This window comes from Mesocricetus auratus, unplaced genomic scaffold (genome assembly GCF_017639785.1).
Source record: "Mesocricetus auratus isolate SY011 unplaced genomic scaffold, BCM_Maur_2.0 Super-Scaffold_100009, whole genome shotgun sequence".
Taxonomy (NCBI): Eukaryota; Metazoa; Chordata; class Mammalia; order Rodentia; family Cricetidae; genus Mesocricetus; species Mesocricetus auratus.
In genome coordinates, this window is record NW_024429193.1 from 31,194,342 (window position 1) to 31,216,371 (window position 22,030).

At 37.8% G+C, this 22,030-nt stretch overlaps 1 protein-coding gene across 50 annotated transcripts in view; it reads left to right on the top strand.

Moving 5' to 3' along the window:
• The window catches only part of Ank2 (ankyrin 2), a 557,097-nt gene that overhangs the window by 390,218 nt on the left and 144,849 nt on the right, over positions 1-22,030 (top strand). For all 50 annotated transcript variants that reach the window (XM_040751830.1, XM_040751836.1, XM_040751829.1 and 47 more), the window contains 2 exons: positions 14,255-14,353; positions 16,456-16,554. In XM_040751830.1, coding sequence (XP_040607764.1) covers positions 14,255-14,353; positions 16,456-16,554 — 198 coding nt within the window. The remainder of the gene's footprint in view (positions 1-14,254; positions 14,354-16,455; positions 16,555-22,030) is intronic.

A 22,030-nucleotide genomic window follows, 5' to 3' on the forward strand; every position in this document is an offset into this window, starting at 1 on the left:
AAAAAGATTAGACTAGAATTTATTACCCTTTTTTTCTTTATTAAGAAAACAATTAACCTTAATGTTGACTCCATTATTGAAAATCATACATATTTCCTTTAAAATGTATTTAGTAATTGTGTCTGTACTGATTTTATACTCTTACAAACAAGACTAACACCCAGGTAGTAAAAATAAACTCTATAACATTTTCATAACATTTATAGCCAGTTTACATGTCAATAAAAATCCCCAGGTTTAGACACTTTTACCACATGTCAAATTTGTTTATTTCACTACAGTGACTTCAAAATAAAGGGCTATTGCTTGGCACCCCTTGAATGTAATCTTACATATTATATGTCTTCATTTGTTGTTTTTAATCTCTGCCACCAAATTTTAGCAGTAAAGATACAAACATTTAAGTTTAACCCCCATATTTCCTTTTCCCAAAGTAGGGGGCAATATTAAAACAGCAATTTAAGGCAACATTAATGTTTCTAGAATGACAAGCCTTCAGCAACAAGACCATATATTCAACAATCACTTTTGCAAATGTTCTCCTAATGTGACTCTAACCATTTTTGGAAGTGAAGTTAAAAATGTGAGTGCCAGAATCCATTTTCTATATTTTCTTACGCCTCTCCCTATACTGGACTACGTCCTCATGTCTGAATTTGCTCAGCTGTAGTGATCATAACCACCTGAAGTCAGGGTTATAGATGACTGAGGAATTCCTAATAGAATCAACACTCCATGGATATTATTGGACATGAGAGGCTACATTAGACTAAGGCAATCATTAATTAAGGAAATTCCCTTACAGGCTTGCCTACAGATCAATCTGATGGTATTCCTCTCCCTAGATGATCCTAGCTTGTGTCAAGTTGACAAAAACTAAAAAGGCAGCATTTATTGCTGATGCCTCATTTAATAGACACATAGGCTTCCTATCTGATATTAGATGGTTTTAATTCAAGTTCAAACTAAATATTTTGATTTGTCTAATCTTTGAATTTGAATTTCAGCATTGGTATTTATTCAGTGGCAAGCAATTCTAGCAGATGTTCATTAAGCACTTATCAACAGCCCTACAAAGTTTTGACTGTATTTCTATCCACTGGAACAGAAAAAGAGGTTTGAAATGTGATGACTCTTTCATTTTGGAAATGCAGGGTGACCTTATTCAAACTATTTCTGTGGCTGTGCTCTTAAGTACTGTCTGCATGGTTTAGATTGGAACAGAATACTTTATATTCTGGGTATTCTCTTGAGTCCTCTCTTCCTGTGACCAAAGGACGTGGATTGTAATGCTTGATTTCCCAGCAGCCATCTGTCTCCCTCACTTACTTCAGTTATCGTAACCACAGCATCCTTGTGTTCCAGTCTGGTATCAGACGCAGCACATGTTTATCTGTTTATCCCAACAAATGTTTGGTGCTGAGGAAGCAGTAAGTCAGAGGGACGCAAGACCTCTGCTCTTTTGTCGTTAACAATCTGAATCCTCATGTGAGAAAGACAAGAGCAAGGAAGTTATTAAGATAGATAGTGCTGCAGTTTGAATAAGAACGGCTTCCATGGGCTCAAATGTTTGACTGCTTTGACCCTAGTTGGTAGAACTGTTTGTGAAAGATTGGGAGGTGTCCATATTAGAGGAGATATACCAGTGGGGGAAAGCTTTGAGATAGCAAAAGACTTGCACCATTTCCAGTGTGCCCTCTCTCGGCTGCCTCTTTATGGATGGTGAAGTGTGCTCTCACTTATTCCTGGCCACAGGCTTTTACTCTATCATCTATGAAACCATACTCCCAATTAAATGCTTCCTTTTACAAGCTGTCTTGGTCATGATGTTTTTTTTTTCTCGCAGCAATGGAAAGGTAACTAATACATAGATAGGCAAAGAGGAAAAGCAGTAAATCACTGGGGGTGCTGGGGCACACCTTTAGTGTCAGCACTCAGGAGGCAAGTGGATCTCTGTGAATTCTGAGCCAACTAGAGATGAACAACAAGACCCATGTTGGAAAAAGGGAAATAAATAAAAGAAAACCAAAAGTAGTAAAAGACATGGACAAGGAACACACAGTGTCAGAGAGGGGAGAATGGAAAGAGAGCAGTGTGTCATGGCTGACAAGACGGTCCAACGAATAATACCCAACAGAGCTGAACATGAAGCCATGCACTATTCTCAAGGAGTGTATTTTATAACTGTTGATGGGAGAGCCCACAGAACATGCTGATGTGCCCAGTGATCATCAGGGAGGTCAACTTGCCTGAAATAAAATGAGGGAGAAGAAGAACAGGAGGAGGTTGAGGCTACAGCAGAGAATGTTAGAGTTTGTAGGTTAGTTTGAGAAATAACCTTTGGCTCTGATTCTAAATAAGAAAGATGGTTAGAGAGTTTTTAAGAAATAAGTGACAGAAACTGTCTTACCTGAGGTCCAGTAGTAGCACCCAGACAGAAGGAAGCAAAGACAACCTAGGGAAAGCTCTTAGACTGTTTTAGGTGAGAAATGAGTTGCCTTACACGAGGGCAACAGGGAGAAGTGGTGAGCCCTGTTTGTCTTTCAGGTAGGATTTAAAGATGGAGCTGTTTGTTGATAGATGTGGGAGTCTCTGCAGTCATAATAGCCAGCATTGTGTTGACCCAAGTGAGGGAAAAGTGACATCTGGTTCAACACAACCCAGTAGTCACTTTGGTTCTAACTTCAAGAGTCTGACATGAGGACGTTTATTTTAGGCATTTTAAAAAGCACAGTACAATTTTGGAAAATTGTTTCCTGGTGATAATTAACTGAATTGTGGGCATCCAACATCTTAAGACATGATTATATTGAAACTGTTTTCAAAGTACACATAAAGATGGGTTTTATTAACTGAGAAACAATGTTTTAAAAAATGGTGTAGGGAGGGTGGCCGAGATAAACCTAGGAGTATGGGAAACTAAGTTAGCCTGGCCGTAGAGATAGCACAGAGGTCACTAAGCTGCTAACCACATCCATTCTGAACCTTCTGGGCAGAAAACAGGTTATGCATCTCTTCCTTTGAAGAGACAATGCTATGTGTTTAACATTCCTGGTTTCCCTAGTGCTTATCTGTGAGCCCAAGGACCCTGTGCCCTCCAGATGGATTTGATACATGATGAGGGCAGAAGACTGTGGTGAATAATGAAGTCTGGGGTTGCCAGGGGAAAAGGAAGAATTGATTTTTCGTTCCCTGTGATTGAGAGGTCTGTGAGATGATCAGGCTTGAAGGAATAGTCTGGTCAGGTTTTCACATTTTAAGTTTATCTATGTGGTATCTAAGATTAGGCAGTTGGAAATACTGAGTCTGAAGTTCAGAGAAGAAGCTTTGGCCAGAGATAGAAGCTTTAGTTCAGTCAATGTATGGGCAATACTCAGACTACCAAACTGGATACAATTACCAAAAAAAGGTGGTTGTGAGTATCCATGAATAATAAAGGTGCTTGACAACTGAACCTCAGGGCACTTGGCAATGAGAATGGGAGAGAGTGTTCAAAGATAGATGTAAGAGGGAAGCCCGGACAGATTTATGTCTTTAAAGCCAAATATAAAAGCTATTTTCATGTCTGTGAAATGGCAAACTTTGTAAAATATTGTTGAGCAGACAAGCTGAGGGACTGGATAATACTGAACATTGTGGTCATAGGAGATGATCTCATTAGCTGAATTTCAGTGGAGGGTGGAGTGAGTCAGATGGAGTTCACTCCCTGGACAATGGTCCGAGCAAATATTCCTTCGGTTGCTTTACAAAGTCCAGAAGAGACAAGGGAATAGCTGAAGAGGACACAGGGTCACGAGAGGCATTTCTATTTCTGTAAAAGAAGCAATAGCATTTTTGTTCCATTAATGGGAAAGATCATCAGGGAAAGAAAAGACATCGATTTAAGGAAGAGGCAGGTGGAAACTAAAGAGAGATGGGAGAATAACCAAGGGTTCATTGATTAACTGGTGAAGTGATCAGGCCTGGTACACAATGGAGAGTTAGTTTTCCTTTCCTAGGTTCCTATGGCTGTAGCTAATTAAGGAGGGAAAGGGCATATGGGTGAAGTAGGAAGCAGAATGGCTATGTGACAAGAAAGATGGGTGGGGTGGGAGCTTTTAACTGTCTCTCTTTGTGAAGCGAGTCAAAGTTATTGGCTGAGAAGTGTTGGAGGGTGTGGAGAAAGGTGTGAAATGATTGATTCAGGAAAGTAGGAGAGAATGCACAAGAGTATGATTGCTGAGCAATGATAAGGACCTGCTTGATGCTCATGAGCTTGCGTTTTTAGTGAGTCTAGATAACAAGTGCATGTGTTCTTATGTCAGGTTCAGGCAGAAGATGGCATTGCTTGTGATATACAGATTCCAGACAAGCGCTAAGACATTTGCCTCTGAATTTTGCTAAAATATTCTAAGTAAATATACTCATTCCCAGACACTTTGTTGTTCTACTATACATGGTAGAAACTTCCCATCAATGGGAAGGTTCTAGGCAGATACACACTATGCCTGTTACTATCAACCTTGATAAGTTCTCTTACAGGAAGAAAATCCAGGTTTCTGATGCCCTCCTTTTAAATACTTTGCTCAATATTTTAAAAGCTAGTGACACAAATATAATACAGTGTCTAGTGGATTATCTCTATTAAAAGGTACAGTGAAATATATAGATAAAAACTATATATTAGAAAGGCTAAATGTTTGGGGATGAGGAAGGATCAAATGCTGGTAGCAGACATGAGTTATGAAGGAAGAGAAATGGATAATTGTTTTCTAGTATCAACTCTGTGGTGGATTTTTCATTTTTGGTGGAGAACAAGCAAAGAAAATATATTCAACAAGTAAATAAAATGTATTCAACAGTGAGTGCATAAAATTAAAGTGAGGCTCTACAGTTTTCATTCTGAAAGCCCATTCTAGTTGTGTGGAAGTTCCTTGAGTTTTATGGACTTTGGGACTGGTTAGATTTGGTGTGTGATGCCTTTATTTATTTTTAGGTTCTTCGAATAATGAAGTTTACAAGATAAAAAAAAATGGGGAAGCATGCTGTCATTGATTACCATCTGACCTTTGAACCATGGTATTTTATTACTGTAAGAAACCTAAGAGATCAGCCTCAGCCACCCAATACCATTCTTTAATTTTTACTTTTAAATGAAAACCAGCTAAGTTTAGTATTCATTTCATAGCACAGAATTCAGTAATTCACTTTAATATCCTTTTTTAAAATCACATTGACACATTTGAGCCATGTAATTCTAAAAGCTTAAGAAAAGATTTTCAGAGTCTGAGCTATTTCTCACTAATTAGAATTGTAAATAAGGATAAGGAGAAACTGAGTTCTAAACAGTGAAATAGGATTACATCAGGGAGGGACAGGCTGAATTCGGTTTCTTAAAAGTTTAATTTCAAGATTAGATGAATTAATACAGTTGTGTGCCTAACATAGGGCTTGAAACATAAGAAAAAGCTAGAGTAACCTTTGGCTATTATTTAAATACTGTGTCCCTTTAAGTCTAATATTTAAACCTCTTTAAAATACGGCAATTATAAGTAGACAAAGTAGCTTTCTTTGAGATTTATGTGAATATTTTACTTTTTAACATGAATTTATTCACTAAAGAATCTGTAATTAATTTCTCATAAAAATTAATTTAGCCACAGGAGTAAGGAAGGCTATGTAAAAATGGCAAGGAAATGAAATGAGTTCAAATTTTTAGTGTCAAACATCAGCACTCTGAATTATTAAGTAGGTGACTACTGATGGAACCAGGCTTCTCTCATACATTTGCTTCCAGGGTGCCACTGGAATTCAAATGTTTTCCCATCCCAAGTATACACACGGACTTTGGACTCCCATAGAACAATGTGAGGTGCACTCTCACCCTGAACTCTTGGGGAAGGGTCTAGGCCCTGCCCTATATGAAATGACAGACTATGGACACCCCCATGGAGGGCCTCACCCTCCCTGGGGGAATGAGGGGATAACGGGGGGGGGGTTGGGGGGAGGGCACGGGAGGAGGGGAGGGAAAGGGAGAGGGACCTGGAACTGACTTGTGAAGCAACCTCGTTTCTTATCTAAATTTAAACTGGAAAATAAAATTAAAAAATGATTGAAAAAAAGAGAATATGCATAGGGTTCTAAATCCATAAAAAACATTAATCACTTTGTATAAATAAACTTTTATTAGTAAACTCAATTGGGAATAAGAAATGCACACCTCAACTCATTATAATGGAAACTAGCATTCTAATGCGTTGTAAATCTGAAAGAATTTCTTTGGCTTAAACAAGAAACCATTCCCATAGTTGGAGGGCATGAGAGCCAAGTTTCTCCATTATTGTCCTGCAGAGGCAGGTGGATCTCTGAGTTTGAGGCCAGCCTGGTCTAAGCAGTAAGTTCCAGGATAGCCAGGGCTACACAGAGAAACCCTGTCTTGAAAAATCAGCCCCCCCCAAAAGACAATTTCTTCTGAGCATTCCCTTGGACTCATATATTTTAATTGCTTCCCACCAAATGTGTATAGTACAGTTTACTATAAATTATACAATTTAGTTGGGCTTTTTTGATATGCAATAGCCAGAGTAGAGGACCTGTAACATTAACAAAGTAGATTATCCAGAGGCATGCAAATGAAATTATTGAAATTATTGACAAGTCTGTGCAGTAGTTAGTTGATTGTTTTTACTTAACCACCACATTTATAGGTTGCCAGGGGGATAGAAGCTATGCTATATTGTCTTCTTGATTAGAACTCCCACCAAACTTCCATTAAACAGTAGGTAACGGTTTGTTTACTATTGGATATTTATTATGTCCCTTTCACTATTTCTCTCCCTGACTTCATGAGTCATCTCTCTATGGACTGCTTTTCTTTGTTCATATGAAAGTAGTGGATAAAGCCTCAAGAAGACTAGACAGCAATAAAAATTCTTACAGAACCGTTGAATGTTAGTTACATTTCTGACACACACAGAAAAGCAATGGATTAGTCCATTTTGAAAGGACCAACAGTTGCATGAAAATAGGACATGGATGTAATTTATACTATACTGTTATTGCTTTTTAGAGAAATAGAGACACCTTAAATGAACCTTGTGTACATGGCTCTTTCAGAGAAGCAGAATGTTCTTATTGTTTAACCACGTGATATAGTATATTTAGGCATTTTAACTGACACATAGAAATAGCATTATTCTAAAATTGTAGTATCAAAATGACAGCTCTCTTGGTGATCAAAAGGCTGCAAAGCCAAGTGAGAAAATAAGATCTTGGTGAATATTTGTTGATTGTTTCAAAAGCTCAGTTCATTTTACTCTATTAACGTTGACATACATGAAACCATTATCAAAAATCTATCCTGATTGACAGATGCTCCAGCTATTGCTAGAAATAAATCTATGCTTGATTCAGTAAAACCAATAGGTGAATAAATAGCTACTGATGTGAGTCTACACCTCGAGATGGTGTGCTCAAGTCATGTTATAGGTCTTCCCTTATAAGTGTATGTCAACAGGTGTTCCAGTCATATCACCACCGAATCCACACAACCGATCAGACTACACACAGTGTCTGTTTCTTTTCTTTACATTTAGGCTTGGAGTTCTCACAAATATTGAGACTATCTGATTCCGGCATTGTAAGAGTTAGTCTCTTGCCTGGTGGACTGGGCCATCTGAACTAGTTAAGAAAGGACTATTATTCCCTTTTAGGATTTAACACTACAGTATCTCTTAATGCCTTTGTGTTCAGAACCAATTGTTTGTACATTTAGAAAAATCACTCAATCATTCTTTTGTAAGTATTCTTGTATAATAAAGCTTATAGTGGCAAAAGAGATTGCTCAGTGGTTAGGAACACTCTCTGCCCTTTGAGAGGACAAGGATTCAGTTCCCAGTGTCCATGTCAGGGAGCTCAAAACTGCCTGTAACTCCAGTTCCAGAGAATCTGATGCCCTCTTCTGGTCTCTGGCGCTGCCCACCCACATGGCGCATATATAGTCAGACATACAAACATACACATAAAATTTAAAATAAAGTAAGTAAAGTAAGTACTTCTTGAAATTAAGTATTGATATAGTATAAGTCATTTTTATATTCAATTACTAAATTTAATTATTCTGAGCCCCAGATTATTTATGAGATAACATTTTGTAGACTGCTTGGTTTACATGATTTATATAAAAGAAGGTATTTCTGTATGTGTGTGTCAAGCTTATTCAGTGTCAATTGCTTTAGGTAGCTCATTAAAGGTAACCTTGGATGGCAACAAAATGCATTGGTGTCACATAATGAATGGAAATAAAGCAACTTCTCCTTGGGATTAGTTTAAACCAAGCAAGCCCAAATTTGAATTTTCTACTCTCTGCCTTTGTTTTCTATCTGTCTGTAGTTGTGGTTGCTGGCACATCTGCTATCTATTTGCTGTATTTGTCTATCTGTCTGTCCCTGTTGCCTGATTTATATGTCTGAAATCCGGCATGCACATCCCTAACCCAAGGCTTTGTTCTGTATTTATTGACCACTACTGAAAACACGCTGTGAAAAACAGCCAAGGGACTCTTTACAGAAGTCTTTAACAGAATTTTACAAGAGAAGCAGCCATCTTATTGACCTCAACTGACCCCAAATAGCACCCAACACTGAGAACAGATGTCCCTAAGCTAGAGCCACATGCTGTGTGCAACATTTTTGGTAGCTTTCTGTTTTGAGATTGCACTCATTGTGTTGTCTGCTTTCATCAAATTATTGCTATAACACACATATATGCATTATAATTGGTCAGAGGCATGGAAAAGTATATAATCTAACATTTTAAAGCCATGCTGGGGTTATGAGAGCTGTTTACATAGGACATCTAAGGCATGCTAACATTTGTTACATTGTCCTCTTAAAGGCATGTTAAACTTAAGGAGACTGACTATTGGAGGCTAAGTACATAGTCATAATTATTCCCAAACTTGTTATGAATTTGATTGCAATGCCAAGCAAAAGTTTAGTCTTTTGGAGGTCAAGAAATACTTTCATGAAAAACAAGTGGGATATGGACACTGAAGTTTGAGCTCCCGTGCCATCTGCTCAGCAGTTACTCTCCTTTAGATTTTCTGACTAGGCTGTACTACAGTGTCTAGTGGATCTGATCCAGCTTCCGGGATGAAGGAGCTAGCATTGCTCCAGCAGTGTGTGGATCAACAGGCAGCTCAAGGAACCCTATCTTCTGCATCCTTCCCTTACCAAAACAAAGGATGTGAGGCGTGCAATTGGTGGTCTTACACTTTTATGTTTGTCAACCTATTGTGAAAGAAGAGTGTCCCTTGCATCAGATGGTTCCATTGCCATTGTTTATAGATGTGACAAGGGACATTGCAGTCACAGGGTTGAGAGGGACAGCGAGCTGCTCAAAGTCACAGTGCTGGTGTGTTGTAGCATGGGGACAGACTGCAACTTTACTTTAACTCCAGTGACATCAGAATACTTCAGAAATTAACCATAGTCTAAAAAAAAGAGAGGAAATAAAAATAAGAAAAGCTAGAAAAAGAAAAAAAGCACACAAATGAAAAATTATCTTTTTAAACACAGAAAGACCCAGCCCTTTTTATGAACTCAGTAACAGCTGGCACTTTCAACTATTATTTGCAAATTCTTTTTGATGTATGTTCATCTATTTTCTTCCAGATTTGCTGCAGTACATTGTATGATATTCTCTCCCCCGCCACACAATACACCCTGATGTACTGATATTAGCTCATTGCTTAGCCCACTATTTTCAAGTTTAAGTAGTTCTAAATTTACGTCTTAAAGTTTTGTTTTTTATTCTTTATTTTAAAATTTTAAGTTTTTTTAAGTCAGAATTGGTTAACATTTCGAGTCATTATTATCAGCTTAAAAAGAACCATCATATTAATGAAGAATAATTACTCTATTCATCAACTCTAGGGAGCAGGACTCATAACAAAATCACAGTGAAAGCACTTAGCACGGTGTTGTGCTGAGATGAAAAAGGACCACAAAATGTCCTCAGTAAAGTATTGACATACTTTTAGCATGTATACATTCAAGCTCACAGGTGTTGTGACTGAGGTGTCATTAAAAATGAAACTCACAAAACAAAATAAGGAGTAGGAAGAGATAGAAAGTGGGTTCATTAATTCAGATGTTGAATCTATCCCATTTCCTGGTAACTAGCAAAAAAGACAAATGCTGAATTATGCTTCTCTTTCAAAATTAAAGGACAATAAGAAGTAGGGAGGCTTCTGTTCTCATGTCAGCTCACAACAATACTTAACTGAGAGAATGGACTGAGCACACAAAGCCACGAATGTCGCTCAGATAGCCATCCATATCTACCTTATGTAAAAACCAAATGTGAAGTGAGTGATACCCCATAGCGTCGTGAAGCCCTTTCTGCAGGGAATAGAGATAACATGTTCCAGGCACAAAGCTTTCTAATGACCTCACTATGTGTCTATTCTGATATCTGGGGAATGAATCTTTAACGTCTCAGATAAATAAATTGTTCCAGAAAAGTCTTTGTTTCAGCCAAACTCAATAAGCATATGTTGAATGTCCTAATGAATGCAGAAACTGGTGTTTTATGTTTTGATGTGGAAAGAACAATTAGTCCTCAAACATGTGCAGGAACCCCTGTTGGGAAAGCCCTAGGACTCGCCTTGTGTTTCCACCCAAACATGAAGGCTGTCCTTTGTCTATGCCTCTCTAAGCAATGTGAAACATACTAAAAGTAAGAAATCCTGTGAAATGTGACCAGCATTACCAGGTGTCCGTGTGCTTCACTATAGCTTCATTAAGGCTCCTGAGAAGTTTGATCTTCAGGAGAGTGATCCACAGCCCCTACTAGCAAGATCAACTGAGTTCTACTATTTAGGTAGAATTCATCACTGTGTACTCTGATAATAGCCTCAATGCTCCTTCATGTTCATCAGATAAAATAGTTAGATCAACACTAAACAGTTATGTCTTATGTTGTTTATTTATTAAGTGTGTGTGTGTGTGTGTATGTGTGTGTGTGTGTGAGCACATGTGTGCCATAGCAGACCTGAGGATGTCAGAGGAACATTTTCAGGAGTCTCTTCTACCACATGGAATCCAGTGATTAAACTCAGGTTGTCAGACTTGTCAGCAAGTACCTTAACTCACTGAGCCAGGTCCGCATGCTAAGTTGCTATTTATAATGACATGGATTGAACAAATGCTGTTTCTGACTAACCCTGTTTTTAGTTAGAAGTTCCAATGCCAAGAGATCAGTATAAGGGCTTTTCAGCATGCACTTGCCACAGTTAAAATTTTTGAGAACTTGTGGTGAGAAAACCTCCTCCTCCATTTTTTCTCAGCTGGCAATGGCATTTTACAAAAGTGGAGAGGGGAAACTGCAGTTGAGATGTTTTGCATGAGAGAAGAATAAATAAATATTTCAAAGAAAAAAGGTTTACATTTGTTTTAACTTGTAATAAAGACAGACATTGGGGTTTTAAAAGAAAACTTTAAGAAGCAAGTTATCTAAAGGAAAAATTCTAGTGCAGTGCAAGTGATTATCAAAAATATCTTGTGTGTGTGTTGTGTGTGCGTGTGTACATGTATATGTACATGTGTGTGGAGGTCACAGTTCTACATCAGGTGTCTTCTTTAGTTGATATCCCTCTTCCTTTTTGAGACTGGTTCTGTCACTGATTTCACTAGACTTACTGGCCTATAAGCTCCAGAGAGCCTCCTTTGTCCACCACATCTGCCCCAGCAGTGGGGTGACAGGTATACCTGACTTTTTGCATGGATTCTGAGGATATGAATGAAGGATCTCATACGTGCATGGCCATATCTCTAGTCTGAAGATACTACTTTTAAACCAAAAGAGACAAAATTTTAGGAGAACAAACAAAGGGAAGTGATACCCCATTTCTCTGGTCTTGGAAAGGAAGTTCACAGAGTAGATCATCACAGAAAATTGCACAGAGAGATCTGTGAGTCAATCCACCAGTCATTGGTCTTAAGTAGGAGGCTTACTGAGTTTTATGACCTTATGTTTTAGAAAGGAGATGTCTTTGGCAGAATAAGTCTTTGCTTTGTTAGTAGGCCTAAAACATCTGGAAAAAGTATCTTCAAACCTCAATTCTCTAATCCTATTTAGACAAAACCCTACATACAAAATCTTATCACTATAACGTCTGTTACTTTCTTATTTCAAATACATCAGTTTTCATTATTTATAAAAAAAATAATCCTTACCCAAACAGCCTCTTTGTGCTCTCTTTATATTCATTCATTCATCCATCAGTGTATCAGAGTGATTGGGTCTCAGGTCTGGGGTAACATTGGCATTACCTTACAGTGCTAGATAAACTCAAAGGTCCTTCCAAGCTCTCAGGTTTTGAAGCCTTGGGTGGAGCAAGAGGTTGGAATTAAGTGAAAAGATAGAACATGCAAGTCCCAAGCAAAGATGTACTCAATATGATCCCATCCGTAGCTATGTATGGAATCGTGTTGAGTCTACTGAGGACGTGTTTTCCCACTCTTACTCCTTGAGTCTTCTCTTTTAAACTGAGTGTGTTGATAACCATCTCAATGTATTGTGTTTGAAAAATATGTTGCTAGGGCATCTACACATCTTCCAATTATTGAAAAACTAGATGTTTAATTTTTTAACACTTCTTTAAACCTTACTTATTTATTAAATGCCAAGGTGTCCATGTGAATCCCAGGGGAAGCTAAAGCTCCATGGTAAGTAAGCCTAGCTGAGTAAATAGAGGTTCAAGTGATGTGAGAAACCCTGTCTCAAGAGCAAAGGGAGAGAGCATCTGAGGAAAGATACCAGACTGCGATCCCTGGCCTCAAGGCACACACATACGTTTGAACCTGCACACACAAATACATACTCCCACACTTTTACACCAAATGCAACAATACACTATTAAAAGTAATACTGGCACAGTTTTCAAAATAGTTACAGTATGTATATTTCTGTGAAGAATGTCATTGGTGCTTTAACAAATACCACATTGAATTTATAGGTCAAATTAGGTAACTTTTTTTTCAGTGCTGTAGTACAAAGTTAGATTTTAAGGATTAAGTAAGTTGAAACTGGATTTGATAGGATTATCAGAGATTCTAAGATAATTTTTTGTTTTAAAGAAAAGGCTCTTGGTTTCTAAATTTAAGTGTAATACTATCATTGCAGAGTTATGTAACTTTAAACATGGTCTTTGGCTTTTAATCACTTTGTAAAAGGGATTTTCTATCATTTATTGAAAAGCTGTGTTTCAGAATTGGACAGAATTTTGACTTTAGCAAGCACAATAAATAATAAGTAATTATTCTCTTTATCCTTTCATTAGAAAAACACTTATATGCCTTGTGTGTGTGTGTATGCTTTGTGTCTGTGTGCATATGTATTTGAGTGTAGCATGTGTGCCCACTAATGTGTCCTCATGCTTGTGCGTATTCGGAGGCCCTGGAAGGACGTCCACTGTTTTGCTGTACCACTCTCTGCCTTATTCTTTTGAGACAGTCTCTCACTGAACCTGGTGCAAGGTGACTCAACCAGCTAGTTCAGGGATCTTGCTGTTCTGTTCCCCAGGAGTGCTTGGGTTCCAGATGATATGTAGCAATGCCTAGGTTTTAAAATATGATGTTTAAGTTATTATTTTAATATCTTATACATGTGGGTGTCTTGCCTGCATGTATGTCTGTGTGCTGCATGTATGCCTGGTGCCCACAGAGGCTGAAAGAGGACATGGGAAACCCTGGAACTGGAGTTACAGACAGTTGTGAGTCGCCATGTGAGTGCTAGGAACCGAAATGGGCCATTAGTAAGAACAGTCAGTACTCTTAGTCACTGAACCCTAGTCCTCGGAACTGATACCGAGCTTTCTATGTGTGTGCTGGAGATAGTGGGATCTGAACTCAGAGCCTCATGCTTTCACAGTGAGTGCTCTTGCTACAAAGGTCTCTCTCCAGCCCCATGTTTTCATACTTCTTAGTTAAAGAAGGAAGCTTGTTGAAGCGCATTTCTCCAAACCTTGTTCCTAATGCACAATTATTGTTGTGTCTCTATCTCTGGAAAGTCATCTCTCTGGATAGAAATATACTACAGTTAACACAAAAACGTCAGTAAATAGATGAATGAATACATAAGTAAAATGAAGAAAGAAAAGAAAATAGAGATAAGACACAAGCGGGCATCTGTTCTGGATAGTTTGAGTATGTTTAGCACACTGTCTCCTCTTCATTTCTCTACTTCTAAGCCTCACTTATTCTTCTCTCAGAATGGACTCAATGCTCTCCATCTGGCAGCCAAGGAAGGCCACGTGGGCCTGGTGCAGGAACTGCTGGGAAGAGGGTCCTCCGTGGATTCTGCCACTAAGGTACCACTCCTGCACGTAGAATTTGTTTCTTAACAATGAGGAAGAGGTTGTTTTGTTTGTTTGTTTGTTTGTTTTTAATTTATAGTAATTTGTTTGCTTTTTGAAGAGGAAGGGGTTGAAAGCCTTTTCCAGTTATTCACAGGTTTGCTGGGGATTACTGAGCACTCAGGAGTGTAACTGAAACCTTTATTTACCTCCAGCATTTAGATCATTTTGTTTCAGGACTTAGATGTGAGACTCAAGAATTCTGGAAGCCCAGATCTAGTTTTTAATGTACTATCATTCCTCCTTGGATTCACAAAGAAGCCTAGATCAACACGATCTGCTGTAGACATTTGTATCTGTTTTCCTAAAGTCAGTTTATTAAAAACAAACAAACTGTCATATCAATTGAAATAATCAGACCATTTTTATGCTATGGTTAAATTGATGTATCTTTTCTAGTATTCATTGTGTTTCATTTGAATATACCAGATCCTTTATGCTCTATTGTAAGAGAACGTTTGGGTCATGAATTCAATTACTAGAATTATTAGAATATTGATTTTAGATTAGATCAAAATATTTCCCTGCCTTGAATTGCTCAGATTAGCATAACATATTTATTAAATCCACCACTTTTTGGTTGCTGAAATGTTTGTTATTACTGGTATCTTAAAATTATAGATTATTCTCTTGTTCCCTCCACTACCTTCTCCTTCTCTCTCTACCTTTTTCGTGTGTGTGTGTGTGTGTGTGTGTGTGTGTGTGTGTGTGTGTTTCTTGGTATGAAAAGAAGTGCTTGAGATCAGACCTAGGGTTTTGCTGCACTACCACCAATCTGCAGTTCTTGCCTTTTTGAAATACGGATCTCAACTGTGGATCCAGGTGCTGTGGGATTCTGGGTGTCCGTGACTCACCTTCTTTAGTGTAGGGATTTTAAGTGTGCTCCACCATGCACAGTTCTGATTTATTTATGTTGTTTTTGTTTTGATTTTTGAGACAGGGTTTCTCTGTGCAGCCCTGGCTGTCCTGGAACTTCCTCTGTAGACCAGGTTGGTCTGGGATTCACAGAGATCCACCTGCCCCTGCCTACCGAGTGCTGGGATTAAAGGTTTGTGCCACCACCATCTGGTAGAGATTTACTTTTAAGCCTAGATTAAAGCTTGAGAATTTTCTGGAGAAAAAAATGTTTTAAAAGAAGAGATGGAGTCCAACAAATGCTGAGTGGATGGTGACTCTGCAGTGATCTGTTAGTAGAAAGAGAAAGAGAATTGAACTTATGGTTCAAAATATATGTTTCTGTTTCAATTTTTCTATTTTCATTATTTCTCTTAATCACATTTTCATTTTCTTTCATCAGTGTTGATTCTTATCATAAATTTTGATGTAGTAAGTGGTAGAAATCGTAAGTAATTTTATGATTGATATAGGATTTACTTTTTAATTTCTGAAATATTTTGAGCAAAACATGTTTCCTTGTAGATAGAAACATAACTCTTGTCCAAGTTTGTCCACTCATTGAGAGTCCCCAGTTGCTGTTTTGAAAGATTTATTTTATAAATTGTGTGTGTGTGTGTGTGTGTGTGTGTGCATATGCATGCATCTTGTGCATATCTGCACATATGTGCAGGTTCCTGAGGGGGACAGAAGAGGACAGCCAATATTCTGGAGCTGTAATTACCTAACATGGGTGATGGGATCTGTGTGCATATCCTGTTAACTACCAAGCCATTTCTCCAGCCTCCCTACTTATTTTTGCACAGTTAAATAGGCAATGTTTCAAGGACATTGGTATTTTTCAATAGTATTGTACCTCCCCCCAATCCTTTGAATTCTACAGGGACTGCCACACGCATACACATTCACAAACTGTGGTTTTGTTAACATTTAGACCTCTGATGCTCCTAACATTGTACCAGAATTACAAAAGACAGTAAAGTGAGATGCTGGAGGAGATACTTCACAAGGTGGGCTTGATAAAAATGAATGGTTTACCTTGACAAAATATCACATTTTAATAATTTGAACTATGAACAAACTGGAAAGTGCTTGTGCATGTTGGATTCTACACAATTTGGAAACCTGTAATGTTTTCTATTCTTTCTGTTTTGTTAAACCAGAAAGGAAATACTGCTCTTCACATTGCATCACTGGCTGGACAAGCAGAAGTTGTCAAAGTTCTAGTTAAAGAAGGAGCCAATATCAACGCACAGTCACAGGTATTAATTACATTTGGGTTTTCTCTGAATAAGTGTATAGTATGCTTTTGTCATTGATTTTGTGGCTTTACTTCTTCCCCCAATTCTTTTACTTATTTTATCCAAAATATCCTATGATATCATGTATTTCAGTTTCTTATTTTTAAACTCTTGGCAAATGCTAGTCCATCATTGTCTTAACGTACTTCAACCAGAAGAGAACTAATGACAGTGACATGCATGAAATGTAGTTCAGGGAAGTTCTGTAGTTCTGTGATGCTCAGGAATAGGGATGATGGTTCTTCCTATAAATTTAAAACTATCAAAAAAAAGCTGGCATTCCAAATGAAAGGGTTCTGTTATAATAATACAGGACTCCTTTAGCTCATATCCAACTGTGGCTTTATTAAAATACTGATGAAAACTGGCAGATTGTAACCCTACATTTATGATATATATATATATATATATAAATATAAGAAAAAGTTCATCGTCCTATTGAAATTAAGAAAAAAAAGAAGCAACATGAATCACACAATAAACCCGATTTCTATATTTCTTGATAGAAAGAATGCATGCATGATATTTTGCCCCTCACTTTACTCTTGGTATCTATGACATCTCTGTGTAGAAATTGAATTATTTATTTTTCTAATAAAAGTCATTCCTTTTACATATGGGAAGCCCTGGGGTTGATACCACATTAGAAAAGCAACAAACAAATAAACAAACAAAACAAGCATTTTCCTTTTTCCTCAGGCTTTCTTTTTAGCATGTTAAGCACACAGGGTGAATTACAGAAGATATTGCCATATTATTTTTATCCATTCTTTGGAACATCCCCACTAGCTTGCCTTTGCATAGTAGGAACTATTCTCCATGCTATTCATCCCTCATCATGTCTAACAGATATGACTGTATAGATGATACACATTCTAGGCTAGGAAACACTGAAAATACATAATGGAATCAGCTTAGTGTTCTTTCATTTTGATTACAGAGATTAATTCATCTATTTATAACAGAGAAGGAATTCATATTTGGCTGTGTCATGGTACGAAGTTTTAATTAATCAGTGTCAGTTTTTTTTTCAACTCAAACTTTCAGCTAAGTTTGCATCAATGATTTACTAAGAACTGAAACATACTTTAGTGTAACCATTTAATAATTTTTTAAAAGATTGGTACCATTGTAAAAAAATCAATATGCTCCATTAGGTACAGCAGCATCTCAGGCTTGGAAACAGGGTGCTACACAATTTTGCTACTCCAATAACAACTTTTGGGTGTGAGCCAGGAGTGTCACTTGAGTGGTTAAACAGTTGTCCTGCAGGCAGGCAGCTCTGGGCTCTTTCCCTAGCCCTGAAAGACATTTTGTTTATAGCAAAATAACATCCTTTTACTCTAGATTAGGAGTTCTCAAACATTCCACTGAATTGTGGTCACCTGCTGAGCTTTCTAAAATATGTTTCTGGGTGCTCTGGAGTAGAAAGTTCTCAGATGATGTAGGGCCTGCCAGTCTGGGAGTCATACTTGCTTCAGAGGACATGAGACAAGCCCGGTGTACCATGTAGCCCAGACTATATCTCAATCAGTAGTGAATGTAGAAAACATGGAGCTGAAAGCAAATTATGTTTGAATGGGCGCTGGGGGTTTCCCTTAGGATGACAGGACACTGACCTGCAATGCTCAGATTTCAGTCTATAAAAAGAACAGGGTTGTATTTCTCCAAAGGATTCACTGAACCCAGCAATGTGATAGATGTTGACATGTGGCAAATGTTGCAAAGTGCTTGTTAGAAGCTCTGATATTAGTTATTACATGGTGGTTTATTTTCTTTGGAGACAACTCAAGGATAATAAGCTAAAACCATCTCACCATTCGTTTGTTTTCAGAGTTACTGAAGCTTTTCTTTATGGCCCTAATCATATCATCTTGTAAAATATCTTAAGGGAAGGTTGATATTATCATTATGAGATTAAAATAATCCTTATTTGCACAGCACATAGTTAACTCAGTGCAAGATTCACATGGCAGGGAATCCTGGTAGAGTTTCAAATGATTTTATTATATTGTGAGAAAACTTATGAGTGGGAACACTTAATCAAATTTAAAGTTGTTTTTCTAAATGCCTCAGTCATTCAGTGAGGCTGATGCATTAATGAATTTAGATAGACACCATTATCAGTTGACTCAGATTTTTATTTAAAAATAGATGTTTATACAGGCAAGTTAACTATCTTGCTGATGCCGGTTAGCAAATTTGAAAAGATATTGACTTAAGGTCATAGATGCTGATGTGAAGCCTCCTTCACCTTTTATTTCCTTCATTCCTATCTTACTCTTGGCATACATTTATGTATCCAGCATTTGTTGTTAGATGAATTGGGGGGCATACTCAGGGAATTAGAACCACTCCTTCCTTTTAAGAACCATGAAAAAGATGCAGAAATGCAAAATTCATTGCACAAATCCTAAATTTTATATTAAAATTCTACTCTTTTCTATATCTTTCTAAAAACTTAATTCAAAATACAGAAATGTAGAGCAGTCTGAAATTCAGGAGACAAACATCTGAATTATTTGAAAGTAGATTAATAAAATTACTTTTAAAATATGAAGGTAAAAAACAACTCCTAGTAATCAGTATTTGGTAAATTCCTGGAGTTTTTAAGTCATGGAGAAGTATGCATTTGTGGGATTTTCTGCATTAATCATGTAAACTGAGGTTCACATGACACTTCCATGTGCATTATAGTAATGGGTGGTAAAGCAAACTCTTGGGGATTGCTGCAATGCAGTCCTATGACAGAAGAGAGAAACAGCTTGACTCTGAATAAATCAGTTGACGAGTGAGAATTTACAGTCAAGAAGGAGTACGTGGTTTGTAGATGGATCATTACTAGGTAGGAACATCATGGGCAGAGGACAGGTTGGCTAAACTGACTAGCATGCTTCTTCCTGAAGGAAGTCAGGGCCTCCACACATGTGGAGATATGGTGGGTGAATAAACTCTTTGTTTACCAAGGGTGAGGAGAGATCAAAGATGGGAATGTGAACTGGAATGGTTTACAGGGGTCTTTTGGTAAAACTGGATTTTACACCGTGGTTCACAGATGGGTGTTGTGGGATATTTGTACATTGTGTGAAGGTGTATTGCTGTAATTGTGTAATAAAAAGTTGAATGATCAATAGCTTTGTAGGAGTTATAGGTGGGATTTCCAGGTAGACAAAGGAAGAGGACAAGGAATCTAGGTGCACAGGAGATGCCAGGAGATACATAGAGGAAACAGGAGGTGCAAGAAGGGAGAGAGATAACACCACATGATTAAACATAGATTAATATAAATGGGTTATTTTAAGTTATAAGAGCTAGCTAGGAACAACCCTAAGCTATAGGCTAAGCTTTCATAATTAATAAGAAGTCTCTGTGTCATTATTTGGGAGAGAGCTGGTGGCCCAAAGAAAAATTCGAGCAGGAGGCTGGGTGTGCCACAGTGTTCCCAAAGCCTTTAATTTGTTACATCAATAGAGTAACCCAATTGGTTGAACCTAAACAGAATTCCTTTCTCTTTCATAGCAAGAAGAAGTTTTTGTTTATTGTTTTGGGCACCAGGAATTTGGATTTTAAACAGTGGTACACCCAATTGAGGCTCTTTTTTGAAGATTTAAAGAAGGCCCCTGTCAATCTAAAAATTGGATTATTTTTCTCCAGATAATAAGGAATGATAGAGAACTGTTTTATGAAAATAATGAAAAATGTCAATCTTTTAAAGCATAAAGCCTGGGTTCAAGTAAAGTAGGATGCCTGTGTAATTAGCAATAATGTGTAGCTCAGTGGGAGAGCACTAGGCTAGCAGGCATGTGCTGCTATGGTTTATCTCCAGCAGAGACAAGAACTGAAAGAAACACATGTACAATGACAGCATCAAAGGGGTTGGGGTGTATTTTTCAGAGAACAGCTAAATCGTAACATCACTGTGGGGAGAGAAACGCAGTGGCAAGGCAAATTCCAGGAGTATGGCACTAGAGATGGAGACTCTGTGCAAGTGCCTGTGGTCCACCAGCTGAGAACCTCAGTTTCGCCTGCTTGTATTATGTGTGGTTGAGCCTGTTAACCTCTAGGTAACTCTGTATCTCACCTCTAATTTATGGGTAGTAATACGTATTATGTAGAGTTGCTACAAATGTGAGATAGATGCAAAGTCCTGAATATAGAGTAAATGTCATCTGCAGGCCTAATATTAATCATGTTATCTATCTCCATTATTGAAAAGAGATAATCAGAGGCTTGGGGTTGTGGACAATGTCATCTGTAATTTTTTACTAATTGTCCTTTGAAGTTGAAAGATTGTTCTTCTCTGGGGTAGATGGACAAAGCTCTGTAGAAGTTTTAGTAATTGGGAGTGTGGAATTTTCCTTGTCATAACGGCTTGGACACATGGGTCCTAAGCTGTAGAAAAAAGACTTGATACAAACAGGTAGAGAAGTTTGCACACACAGGTGCCCAGAACCGTTGCACTATTGAAGAACAACATGCAATCTCCGTTGATCTGTTGATTAACTCTCTCTTTTCTTTTAGTTCTCTCTCTCTCTCTCTCTCTCTCTCTCTCTCTCTCTCTCTCTCTCTCTCTCTCTCTCTCCCTCTCCCTCTCCCTCTCTCTGTCTCTCTGTCTCTCTGTCTCTGTCTCTCTCTCTCTCTGTGTATGTGTGTGTGCGTGTGTTGGTATATGTGCGTGTGTGCCATGCATGTGGGTATGTGAACTTATGCACATGTAGAAGTTAGTCGGGAGCATTAGATGTCTTTCTGTGTCACTCTTTGCTGTATTCCCTTAGAGAGGGTCTCTTATTAAACCCGGATGACAGATAGGTAGCACTAATAATCCTCTTGTCTCCAGCTCTTACAGTACTGGGTCACAGGTACAGCAATACCCAGCTTTATACATAGTTATTGAGGATTTGAACCCAGTCTTCATTTTTATGCATAGCAAATTCTCTTCCCACCAGATAATCTCTCTAGCCCCTTTATTAATTAAACCAACATCCAAAAATGATAACTTTTATTTGGTTATCTCTAATAACTAATTTTAAAAATTTCTATCACTTTTTTCAAAACCTATGCTTTTATTTGTTAAATATTATCATGATTTTAAAAATTATTATACAAAATAATGGATTTCATTATGACATCTTCACACACGATCTCATCTTGCATTTTGCTTGTATTCACCCGGTTGCCCTTCCTTCTCCTGCTGCTCCACTTATTTCCTCTATCGACCCCCTCCTATTTTCATGCCATATATATTTGTTTTATGATCTGGTCACATAGAGTTTTTAATCCTCGTACATACAGAGCCAAACTGCTTATGTGTGGCAATGGGAGTGAAGACACCCCTGGTCTCTTCTACATCAGTGTACGTTTTAAATGTAAATCAAGGGTTCCTTATGGAAGAAAATCCTTCCCTCCACCTTTTTTAAATCTATCAGCCATTAGCTCA